Genomic DNA, 12,217 nt, shown 5'->3' with positions numbered 1-12,217 from the left:
GCAGGATCCCACAGAAGTGTGTGAGCTGAAGGAGAATGTCTGTCTTGACTGAGTTCTGACTGAGATATAATAAATATCACTCCATTTCACGCTTTTAATAACTCTTGAAAAATAATCAGTCACTGGTATAAAAAAAAAAGTAAAATAGTGAATTTTTTTGTTATTTGTTCAGTAGATTCCTTGACAACAAAATCTATTTAGTCAGAATACACAATTACGCTGGGATGGCCATCAGTATGAAACATGCTTTTTGCCCTCATACAGTAGTCTGAATTGGTTTACAGTGTATTAACTGAGCTTGACAGCTCCATATTCTGTAAAGCAGAGCGCGGGAGACTGACTCTAGCAGCTGGATCACTACAAGACCATATGACATGAAGCATTCCTGTTCGAAACATTCCAGACACTTCCTGTCCTGCTGCCTGTGGGGCTGCATTATTTTGTTAGTAGGAGGCATAAAAATCACAACACAAGGCAGAGAGGCATATATCCTGAGCAGACACAAGGAGAAGAGGAGAGAGTATGTTGATCGTGGCCCGCCACCTCTGACTCTTGGTGGGCTGCGATCATGGTGCTTCATGCTTAGGTTTTGCTGCAAGCTCACCTTGGCTAATGTTCAGTTGTTGGTGGTGATGCAGCCCAAAAGATGGGTCTGGTGGTAGCTCCCTCAAGAAGACTAACAGCAGAAGAGTGGGCAGAGGTCAAAACCAGGTCCATTCAGGAGGGAGACTCAACCCAGCCCTGTGTGATGTGCAGGGAGGAGTTTCGTCTGCAACCACAGGTAACTTCAGCTTCATTTTTGAGCCAAATGAATTTTGAATGCAAATTAGTTAAAGATTTTTTACATTTGACAGTTAAGTGCAATGAGTATTGTTGGTACAAAATCTACATTGGTCCAAAGTTGTTGCCTTTTGTTGATTTTTGGCGAAATATGCCATTTAGCCTGTGTGATTTATTGTGCAATCCAACCAAAAATTTACAAAGTATTAATTTGTCAGCACAATACAAGCAAAGATTTTTGGTATTTAATGAGATTTTATACATATATATATATATATATATATATATATATATATATATATATATATATAATGGACTACAGAAAACAACCTCTTCACCAAATGTGCTCTCAAAGCAAAGCTAAGATGCAGTTTCTACAAGCTACAGAAAAAATGGATGCAGGATTTATAGCACCAGTATTCTTATTCTTTGGAACTTACTCATTTACTCACCCTCATGTTGTTCCAAACCTGTATGAATATCTTTCATTTGCAGAACACAAAAATATTAAAATAAAATATAAAAATATTTTGAAGAATATTTGAAGAACCACTGGACATCTTTGACTTTCATGTTATGTAAAAAAAAAAACAACTCTGAGACATTTTTCATATTATCTTCTGCGTTCTGTAGAAGAAAGACGGTCATACAGGATTGGAACGACATGAGGATGAGAAAATGATGACAGAATGTTTATTTCTGGGTGAACAATCCCTGTAAGGAAGACAATTATGGTAATGTTCTAAAAAGACTCGAAGGCAACAAAATAGTATATTTCTCTGTTTTATGCAGAAATGTAATGCATTACAAAAGTAAGAAATAAATAAGCAGTCTTGATTGTTCCTGAGAGAAATTAACCTTCAATGTGTCTCCTCACAGTTCAATATTTTGTATCCTGAAACGAATCCTGAAAAAATTAAGATGTATTAAAAGATCAGCTTATAGATCAGCTTATATAAGTTATGAAGTATTGAAGTAAACTAATGTGGTTGTGTGAGGAAAAATATCCATATTTAAAACTTTATAAACCATAATTTCTAGCTTCCACTAGCTGTTGTATGCTCATTCACTAGAGCAGGGATCAGCAACCTTTTCGGCATGACGTACCATTTTTTATTTTTATGGTTAACCACTGTGCCAAGTATGCACAGCCCCCCCCCACCCCGATATAATTCTGTATTTAAACGGTACATACACAATTTTTTATTATACGATAAAAAAAAGTTTTTTTAACGTTTAATCAACGTTAATGCACTGCTTTAATTGATGAACGTGCACACACAGACACACACACACAACACACCACTCGCACACAGAGATCTGAGATCGTGCTGTGCAAAAAGTAGCATTCAGAAGCTCATAAACCTATGAGTGTTGTCACGCTACTTTTATTAATCGATACTGAATCGCTACATTATATTTCTCAACAACAAAGGGGCAAAATCGCTTCATTGTCTGCAGAGAGAGACAATTTACCCCCCCCCCCCCCCACTTTCTTTCTCTCAAAATGGCCATATTTCAGAAAATTTTTCATCACTGGATATAGCTTTAGGTCATTTAACATTTCTATGGTAAAACGTATTATTAAAAGTTGACTAATGTTAATTGATTTGCAGCTTCATCTTACCTCACTCTCTTTAACGTTAAACTGACGCTTCGCGCTCTGCTTCTGTGAACAGTAAACCCCGCCTACTTTGATCTGATTGGCCATCTCAGTGATTTTGACATTGACGAGTGCTGTTAGACCGAGGCTTTGATCTGAAGCACCTAGTATGTGCAGTGTTTGCACATGCATCCATGCAAGTTAATTCTCACACTTTAATAGTATTTGTAGCTCCTAACAGGCTGTGTGACTATGAGAAGTTATTACATCAAACTGTACGTCATTATACAGTTTTCCTTATTGCTTGCGTGCCAGCGATTATCCCTCTGCGTGCCACTGTTGGCACGCGTGCCGTAGGTTGCCAACCCCTGCACTAGAGAGTGGCGTTTCAGTGGATGACGTAGCGTAAATAAACTATCTTGTGAATAAACTCAGTGAACTATCCCTTGAAGTAACTGTTGTATTTGTTAACAAGTTAGCTAGCTGCTTCACCTGCTCCTGTGTTTGTTGAAGTGGTGTGAAAAGTTTGTGCATGAATACAGTCTAATGGAGACTGAATGCATGTAGATTATCAGACATCCTTTGGTGGCGGCTAGAATAAGCTCTAAGGGCAGAAGACAGACAGTATGTATACATGCACTCTCAGTTGCGGTTTCTGGTGTCTTTTTACACATCTTTTTATACATACAGTACAGACCAAAAGTTTAGACACACCTTCTCATTCAAAGAGTTTTCTTTATTTTCATGACTATGAAAATTGTAGATTCACACTGAAGGCATCAAAACTATGAATTAACACATGTGGAATTATATACATAACAAAAAACTGAAAATATGTCATATTGTAGGTTCTTCAAAGTAGCCACCTTTTGCTTTGATTCCTGCTTTGCACACTCTTGGCGTTCTCTTGATGAGCTTCAAGAGGTAGTCACCTGAAATGGTCTTCCAACAGTCTTGAAGGAGTTCCCCGAGAGATGCTTAGCACTTGTTGGCCCTTTTGCCTTCTGTCTGCGGTCCAGCTCACCCCTAAACCATCTCGATTGGGTTCAGGTCCGGTGACTGTGGAGGCCAGGTCATCTGGCGCAGCACCCCATCACTCTCCTTCTTGGTCAAATAGCCCTTGATGCCTTCAGTGTGACTCTACAATTTTCATAGTCATGAAAATAAAGAAAACTCTTTGAATGAGAAGGTGTGTCCAAACTTTTGGTCTGTACTGTAAATACACTGGCCACCTTGATCAATTCATTACCATGCATTATTTAGAGTAATATGCTGGAACTCACACATGCTATTAATATTTCATTTGGCGTACTATGTTTATAGAATCACTAATGAAAATAGTCAAGACAGCATTTTTAATGATCTTCTTTAACCCCTTAACTGTTTACCTTACTATATTACAATCAAATCTAATCTAATCTTGACAAACTATATATCGTTGGAAAGGTCTTCCTCGTTGCCTTTTTCTCTATCACATTTTAGAAATCATCAGAAATTATATATCGACTGAAAACTTAAAATCTCAAAATTCATCCTTTAAAACCCATTTTAAATGCATGTTTTCAGTCATGAATTATAAACATTTAGGTTTGTATCATGCACATTCAAGTCTATCTTCAAAAACGTGAGTGACAGTTAAGGGGTTAATGATGTTTTTGTGATCTTTGGTTAGGTTCTACTCTCCTGTTCTCATGTATTTCACAAAGTAAGTCAATACAGATCCTTCCAACATCTTAAATGGGCATGGAGACTTTGATAACAACTTGTGATGAAAAGAGTTGTGATTTAGTACCTTTGTTCCACTAATTTCAGATGTGTCTGAAGTCTTTTGAGAAGTTCTCAGGCAGGAAGAGCTGCATGATTTGCAGGAAAGAGCAGTATGAGACAATGGTGCTCGTCTCTATATTGGTAAAAGACAAGTGTGCTGTCCGGTAAAGATGTGAAGTTCATGCAGATGGACAATTTATATCCATCTTAATATTTCCACCAATTTGCTTTTTATTATTCAGCAAAATGAAGAGATAGTCTGAGAGAATAAAGCCCCAAGTAAAAAAAATTATAGAAAAAAATAATTGATTTTGTACAAGATTTGTGCATTTAGAAATGAAGGCTTCAACAGTTTATTTATATAAATGTTGTTTTCCACAGCAGCTTTCATGCACCCTTTGACCCTTCAGAGTGCAGGATACTGACAGCAGGTGAAAGTGGTTAGAAGCTGTTGGTCAGGGACCTCACTGACACAGATGTCTGTCCCTGCAGCCCCCTCATTATCCCACACAGAAGTCCCCGTGCATTAGCCCAGGGAAAGCAAAGGTTGCCATCTAGTGAGGCAGCAACTGTCAAGTCTTGGTTACGGTTCTGGAAGTGACAGCAGTATTTCACACTCCAAGCCATATTCTGAAACTGTGTTGAAAAGTAGAGTGTTCTTATTTAAAAGCATACAGAAGTATGCATTGACCCGAGACCACATTGTATATTTTTGAGCATTGCCAAATCTCTATTAATATTTCATCTTTTTTAATTTGTCTGCTACACAGTAAGGTTCATTTGTGATTGCTGATTAACTAGTATCCTAATGCTCTTTTACAAGGCAAGTCAGTTTACAGTGGCAGAAATGGGAATTTATCTACCTTTACATTACATTTATTAATTTACCAAACGCATTATCCAAAGCTCACTTATTATTTTTAAAAGAAAGCTTAAAGTGTATCTTTTTAGTTTAGCTTTTAATTAATAAATTACGATTTTGGAGAATTCTATGTATTATGTTATCTTTTATTGTTACTTGGGTTTCATTTCCATTTTTATGCACTTTATGTGTACTAATTTGATCTTTTTTTTAATCAATAAAAAAAGTGGGGGTTGTCTGATGTTAAATTGATTATGATATTTTTACTTGTTTTCATGTGAAGTATTTGGTGCTTATTTTTTATTGTTGTTAAAGCAACAGTTCTTTCAATGTATACATTAGATCTTTTCCCCTGGGATTTACAATCTTGGTTATGCTAGTGCCATCATATAACTTTGGCATGATATTACATTTAAATTGGCATGTGAATGAGTTCGTAGTGTATTTCTGGTGCATGCATGTGTTTCCCTGGACCTTTGGCACACCATGAAGCAGTTAACCAGCTAAACAATGTGGAACAAAGAGAGAAAGAATGTAGTATGCTTATTGCTTTGCTCTTAGATGATAGGTTTTCAATCAACCAGTCACTCTCTTTTTTTCCCCTCAGGTACCTCAGTAAGTCAACATATTAGAGTTAAATTGGTGACATTAAGATTGATTGTACCTGCCCTCACAGGAGGTGCGTGCGTACCTGTGCATGCTTAATCTTGCATGTCATTTTCTGGGATTGTCCAGAAAGTTTCCTTTATACATCCATTCATATTGCTATTGATCTGGCTGTTAACAGATTTTCATTGTCACTGTAAGACTTAGAATTGATCTATGTTATGACGGAACATCAGTTTGCCTTGTAATGTCTGACCGAAACCCATTTTCATGCCATTTGTTTCATTAATCAGTTTCAGGAGATGAACGACAGCTTGGTGCAGTCATGCAGCGCAGACGTGGATGCATTACTGAACGATATCGATCGCTTTGTGGCCACGAGCCATGACATCCTGTGCCACTTTGACAACAAGTACCTGAGTGTTTCTGAAATGGAGGATAAAGAATGGCTGGAAGCTCAAGAGAAGGTTTGCGATAATGCCGCTGCTCCTTGACCTGCACATGCAGACGGAGACTGAAATACCAGTGTACTTTTATAAAAGAGCAGCTCATCAATGCCTCTAATCCCTCTCTGCAGTCTCTCCTCGGTCCTGCCCTTCGCCAGACGTGCCACCACCTGTCCCACAGCGCTTGAGCCGCACTGGCGGCACAGATGTTCCAATTCAACAGTATCAAACCTTCCAAGAGATGATCGTTTACCTTGCTAATGAATGAGTGGAAATAATCCACCGTGTTTACTAAAAAACACAGGCTGCGTGGATAATGCAGGCCTAGCCTTTCATTACATGCAAGCTGAAGAGAAGATTTGGCATTTGAGTGGGCCTCAGTGTTATTGTGTTGAGGCAACCAATGGCAGTGATCCACTAAATAAGGAAATGCTCATTTTTTATTTTCTGGATGAGAGGTCTGGCAGATAACTTGAGACACTCAAACCTAGAGTTAGCAGAGTTCAAGTCAGAACCAACTCGTTCCCACCCAGACAAACAGAACGAACAATTATGACATGTTCTTGTGCAAAGCGATTGGTCTTTGCTGAATAAAGGTCAGTTAATGATTATGACTGCACACCTACCTTCTGTTAGACTCAACTGAACTACGAGTTGCACACGGCAGTCATAAATCTGCTAATCATTTTCCCAATAATGTAGCAGCAAAACACTCTCGGACAGAATAAAAGCTGTGTGTCTCAATTATTTGAACTGATAATAATTGAGCACCAAATCAGCATATTAGAAAGATTTCTGAAAGATCACGTGACACTGAAAAATATAATAATACAGCCTTATTGTAAAACTTAATTATTCCATCTTTGCACCAATCAGGATACAGTCAGTTTTGTTCCATTTCAATCTAGAACATCAGAATTGATAACAGTGATAGTCAGTTTAATCAAAAGATGCACAACAGCAATTTAGACCTCACTTATCTAAATAGCAAATGATTGCATAGCACTGATTGCTGGTATCAGTGGGCATACTAGTAAGTCAATGTGCATTTTGAATGGTTATAGGCTCTTAAAAGTCAAGAATGTCCCTGACAGCACATTTTATGGGTAGTGCACAGTTAACGTTTGATCCTAATAGGCCATGGGTAAAATTTGCAAATGGATACTGTATGATATATATACTATGTAGCTGACATTTTAGCACCTCACTGAAAGAAGCTGGATGGGGATGGATTGAATTTAAGCATTATCATTGTAATCCTCACTAGCAGGCAGTATTACTGTTTGTCCATACTCATTTACTTGTTTACTACGGCCAATTCCTAGTACTGGAATGACTTCTTTAAATTACACAAATACCTGAAAACCGACATTACTGATGATTGTTTTTCTTGCTTCCACCAGGCTGTCCAGCTGTTCAGGATTTGCCCATTTGCCTGAACCACTTGGGCTCAAACAACAGCTCGTCTAAGGAAGACTAAAAAAAATCCTATTATTGTCCTGTTCCCATCTCTTCCATGAACCCCATCTGGAGGCCTTTGAGCTTTTCTGCCCGGAGGTGAAACCACATGCCCTTTCTGCAAAAAATGCTTGTTTCAAATTAAAGTGTATTTATTAGATAGACTTTATGTTCTATTTATTTCCTTAATGAGACAAATTAAACTTCTCCCACATCACAGTGAAAGGCTTAAGTTGTAATTCTAAATCACCAAAGAGTCCAAAAACAACAACAAAACAAATACTCAAAAGTCACAAACTGTATTGTAAACTGAAGTGGAATACATTTACATTTATTCATTTAGCTGACGCTTTTTATCCAAAGCGACTTACAATTGCTATATATGTCAGAGGTCGCACGCCTCTGGAGCAACTAGGGGTTAAGTGTCTTGCTCAGGGACACACTGGCGGTTCACAGTGGATTCGAACCCGGGTCTCCCACACCACAGGCATGCGTCTTATCCACTGCGCTAACACAACCCCATACAAATACAAAGTAACCTAAAGATTCTGCATCACAAACATATGCAATTTAACTCTACAAATACGAGAATACATTCTGAAAAAACATTCACACAAGTAAAAGAAGCTACAGGCAAAAATGGAAACAGAATTAAGCTTTCCCTCGGAGCTGAAGATGACAATTCAAAGGAGGCTGACAGACTTTTAGCCTATGATGAACAAACAAGCGGTTTGGTGTGTAGACAGGACAGTCAACCGATGAACTGAAATGATCCAGCATCCTTGATGTACTACATTTTTTGTAACATTGTTGTATAGGAGATGTGAGGAGGATTGGAAAGAGAGATGAACAACAATCAGATCGAGCAGATGATAGAATATGGAATGAATAGGCTTCTTTTTTTCTCACAATTAATTCTAGTATATCACTGCAAATGCCTCTATTTTGAGAAACCCAACACAACAACGGACACTCCGGCCCTTCTGCTGCATAAAGTAACAGCAACATATGTCAAAAAACTATTACATTAAAGCCAAAGAGTAGAATTTAGTATTATATAGTTAATAATGACATACAATGTTCTGGCATTACAAAATTTGTGCAGACAAAAGTGACATTAAAGATTAATACACACACACACACACACAAAATAATTACTTCAATGACACAATTATTGACATAACTGACACTCATTCCTTTCTTACAAAATATACTTTGTGCAAATCAACAGGAATAAAAGATATTTTACATGTAACTTTTTTAAATCCATGAAAATAAAAACACCAAACGATCCATCAAACTGAACCACAGAACCCACTGAGGTGTCAAGTTTACAATGACTTTTTCACAGGTTTAGATTCAGTGTCCCTCATGTCAATCCTTGAAACAAAATCCAATCTGAACCCAAACAATAATATTCCATATCAGTGCCCTAACAGGTTTTTTTTTTTTTTGCCTTTGGCCAGTTCGAGTTAAAAGATACACCCTGTTGTTTTGGTATGCCATGTTATTGACAATCACAAGAGGCATTCACAGTGAATTAGTCAATAAAAAGGTCCACATGCTAACAATCTGTCTCTCACTCTTTCACTCATTTGCACAGCTTACACATGCACAACTTGTCTCCTCAATACTAGATAAAAGGAGACAGAAAGCCTGTTTAAGGCATCAGAGGTGATTTTTTTTTGTTTGTTTGTTTGTTTTTTACAATAAACAAATTGTGAGCGACTCATTGTCTGGTCTTTTTGACAAATAGCATAGTATGAACAAGGCTCAAGAGCAGTTTCATATCTACATTCTACAAAAATAAAGAGGAAATATACTGTATATACACATTTAAATACATCATTTACATTATTATGAGATGAACAGTGAAGACTGAACACAGGATGTCTGTTCAGCTGTATATAAAACCTCAGGAATGGCCGAAACCAATTTCTTCATGTTCTTTTAGCCTGTTGGGTTTGTGGTCAGAATGGGAATGTCTGGAAACTATACTGAACATATTGTACATTAACGGTGTAATCAATAACTTCTAAACAATAATAATTAAAAAAAGCTTCTCTGACTATATTTCATAGCTACAAAGAAGACCCTTCAATGAGTCGTGCTGCGCTCTACATGCGTAATGACAACTGACTCCGCTCGGACTTCACATTCATTTCCTCTTTAATAGGTGTGAATCAGACTGATGTGGCTCTGCAGTCCTGTTTTCACAGCCTTTATATACAAGAGTTTAGCCTCTGATCTGTGTAGACCAGTATTTCAGTAGACTGAACAGGCTGAGCTGGCTTAAAATCCAGCATGAGATTGAGTGGAAAAACATACAAAACATCTATGTTCACGGATAATCTGCCATTTGCAAAAAGCAAAAAAGCAGCTGCAGAGGAAGGTGATGCTGAAATAAGGCAAATATATAGAGCCCCACAAGCTCTGCAGCAATAACCAAGTTCGAAGGATGTATGTCATTGGCTGTATGCTCTCAGTTTGCGTAGTACATGTAGCATAGCATCAAATATTGTGGAGGAAGTAGCAGCAGATTTAAATAGAGGAAAAGGAAGTTTATCCCAAGATTGTGCCTCACCTTCTCCCAAATATTTGGTGCATTTTATTATTAAGACAAAAGGGCAGCATTTCCTTGCTGTCATTTAAATTTGATCACCTTCCTTATTCAAGACAACGATACAATCCATTAAATATGTTAAATTATCGAAGTGATATTAGCAAGATTGACTGGCTGGTCGCAACATTCCTTAACGCAACCAATTCAAGTAAACACAATAACATATTAAGCTGGTTGTTGGTAGTGACTCGAACCCAAAATGTCCACCTATGAACCTTGCCTACTGATGGAAACAACAAGAGCAGTTGTAGTGCAGGAAGAAATTTGTCAGGTAGGCTCCTCCACTCCTGATACCATTCCAGTACTACCAAGAATATGCCAAAACTGTGAGGAAGGCACATGTTTGGAGAGATTCCTTGTTAATTCCCATTACCTAACTCTGCCAAATCCAACAAACCTGAACTGTCACAGTAAAGCATGAGGAAATTAAAAATCATAATGCTTCCGCATTTATAATAGATAAACTTATAAATAATAATCGATCTACATCTTAAAGTGAATGTAAACATATGCAATGGCAGAAGAATAACAAGTTTTCAGATTACAAAACTTACTTTACACATCATAATTCAAGCAATAATTTTGACAGCTATGGACCAATGCTGACCAATTGGCCATCACATTTTGCTTGAACTAATTTTGTAAGGTGCCCCGAGAACCAGTTAATTTGGCATTAAAACATCTGTAACTTAACTTGAGTTTAAATGTTCAGTAAGACTCACTGCAATGCTTTTATTCTGCTATTCTTAATCAAATATAGTTTCTTATATTTGTACTCATATCACATGTAATAAAGGTCTCTTGACAATATCTATAAAATGTTTATATGTCAGTTGTGTTTTGTTTTTAGGGGCAATTGTTTTTATGGGCCTCATAACTTAACCAAATGTTATTAAACAATAATTAAGGATAATAATTAGATTCCCTAACTGAGACTAAAGCGTGTTTCATTACACGTCACATTATCAGCTTGGCAAACAGCTTTATATTTCCCTTGATAGAACTAGGGAAAAATAATAGATAATAATAATAATAATCCCTCAATGAAAGGTGCGGTCAGTAGGCCTTTTAGGCGTGCAGGTCAGCAAGAAAATAACATTTTCTCACTAAAGAGAATTGAAATGTAAGCATTAACAAGCTGAACAGCAAACACTGCAAGCCCAAATGAACTCATTGTGAATCTCAGACTGTTTAGAGCCGGAAGCATTCTGCAGGGAGTTTCAGTGGCATACACAACTGTACAGTAAATGAGAGATGGACATAAACTGCATGTCAGGTGACTGATTGCAAACCTTTTTTTTTTTTGGATGCTCTCTGATGTTTTATCACTATACTCTTAAAATGATAAAGCCAACTGAATACACATACATGAGTTTGTGTGAGAATGGCTCGATTTTGTTCTCACAGAGTTTTCTGATGACCGTTGACTGCATGTTTCCCTGACTCTGCATCTGTCGTACTGTTGGACAGATTTAGTTTATCCAGACCTGAAACCAAAGAGATAAGTATTTGAAACATTTGGATGCTTTGACTCTCGTAAACAAATAATATGGCATTTCAAAACTAAAACTACAACCATCTTTAGTATTCACTCTAGTATGGACTGCCCTGAATATACAGACACAAAGACATGAGCATAAAAAGAGATACAGTACAGAACGCAATTGTGGAAAATGTAGACCAGAAAGAAATTTGGAGATTAAACTACAATATAAGAAGTGCTAGCAGAATGGAGTTACCGAGGGCTTTGAGGAGTTCCTCTCGCACAGCAGATGTGAATTTTCGTACCAGACACAATGTGGTTACCACAGCAAATAGAAGATTGTACGAAAGTACGATGTAAAAATTTCCAAGCCAATTAAATCGTCCAAAGTCCCCAAGGAGATCAAACCTTGTGATTCCTGCAGAAAGCAAGACACACTCTGTTTTTCATAGAAGTAATATATAGAAAATACTTTCATGTTCATGTTTCAGATCACACACTCCACAGATTTGAAACATTTGTCTGAAGACAGAAATATTAAATAAATAATCATTTTCCAACACTGACAACAAATTAAGCACTTTTAAAT

At 37.2% G+C, this 12,217-nt stretch overlaps 1 protein-coding gene and 1 pseudogene across 4 annotated transcripts in view; one reads left to right on the top strand and one right to left on the bottom strand.

Moving 5' to 3' along the window:
• The first annotated feature begins 224 nt into the window (after positions 1 to 224).
• On the top strand, positions 225 to 7,174 carry LOC132098797 (RING finger protein 32-like; annotated as a pseudogene).
• Positions 7,175 to 8,549: 1,375 nt separating this feature from the next.
• The window catches only part of LOC132107306 (limb region 1 protein homolog), a 28,677-nt gene continuing 25,009 nt past the window's right edge, over positions 8,550 to 12,217 (bottom strand). For all 4 annotated transcript variants that reach the window (XM_059513545.1, XM_059513556.1, XM_059513550.1 and 1 more), the window contains exons 16-17: positions 11,885 to 12,046; positions 8,550 to 11,632 (exon numbers count right to left, since the gene is read on the bottom strand). In XM_059513545.1, coding sequence (XP_059369528.1) covers positions 11,547 to 11,632; positions 11,885 to 12,046 — 248 coding nt within the window. In that variant the 3' untranslated portion in view covers positions 8,550 to 11,546. The remainder of the gene's footprint in view (positions 11,633 to 11,884; positions 12,047 to 12,217) is intronic.

The sequence above is a fragment of the Carassius carassius genome, chromosome 2, assembly GCF_963082965.1.
Source record: "Carassius carassius chromosome 2, fCarCar2.1, whole genome shotgun sequence".
NCBI lineage: Eukaryota > Metazoa > Chordata > Actinopteri > Cypriniformes > Cyprinidae > Carassius > Carassius carassius.
Note: the sequence above shows the minus strand (reverse complement) of the source record. Positions and strands in the feature narration are given on the sequence as shown.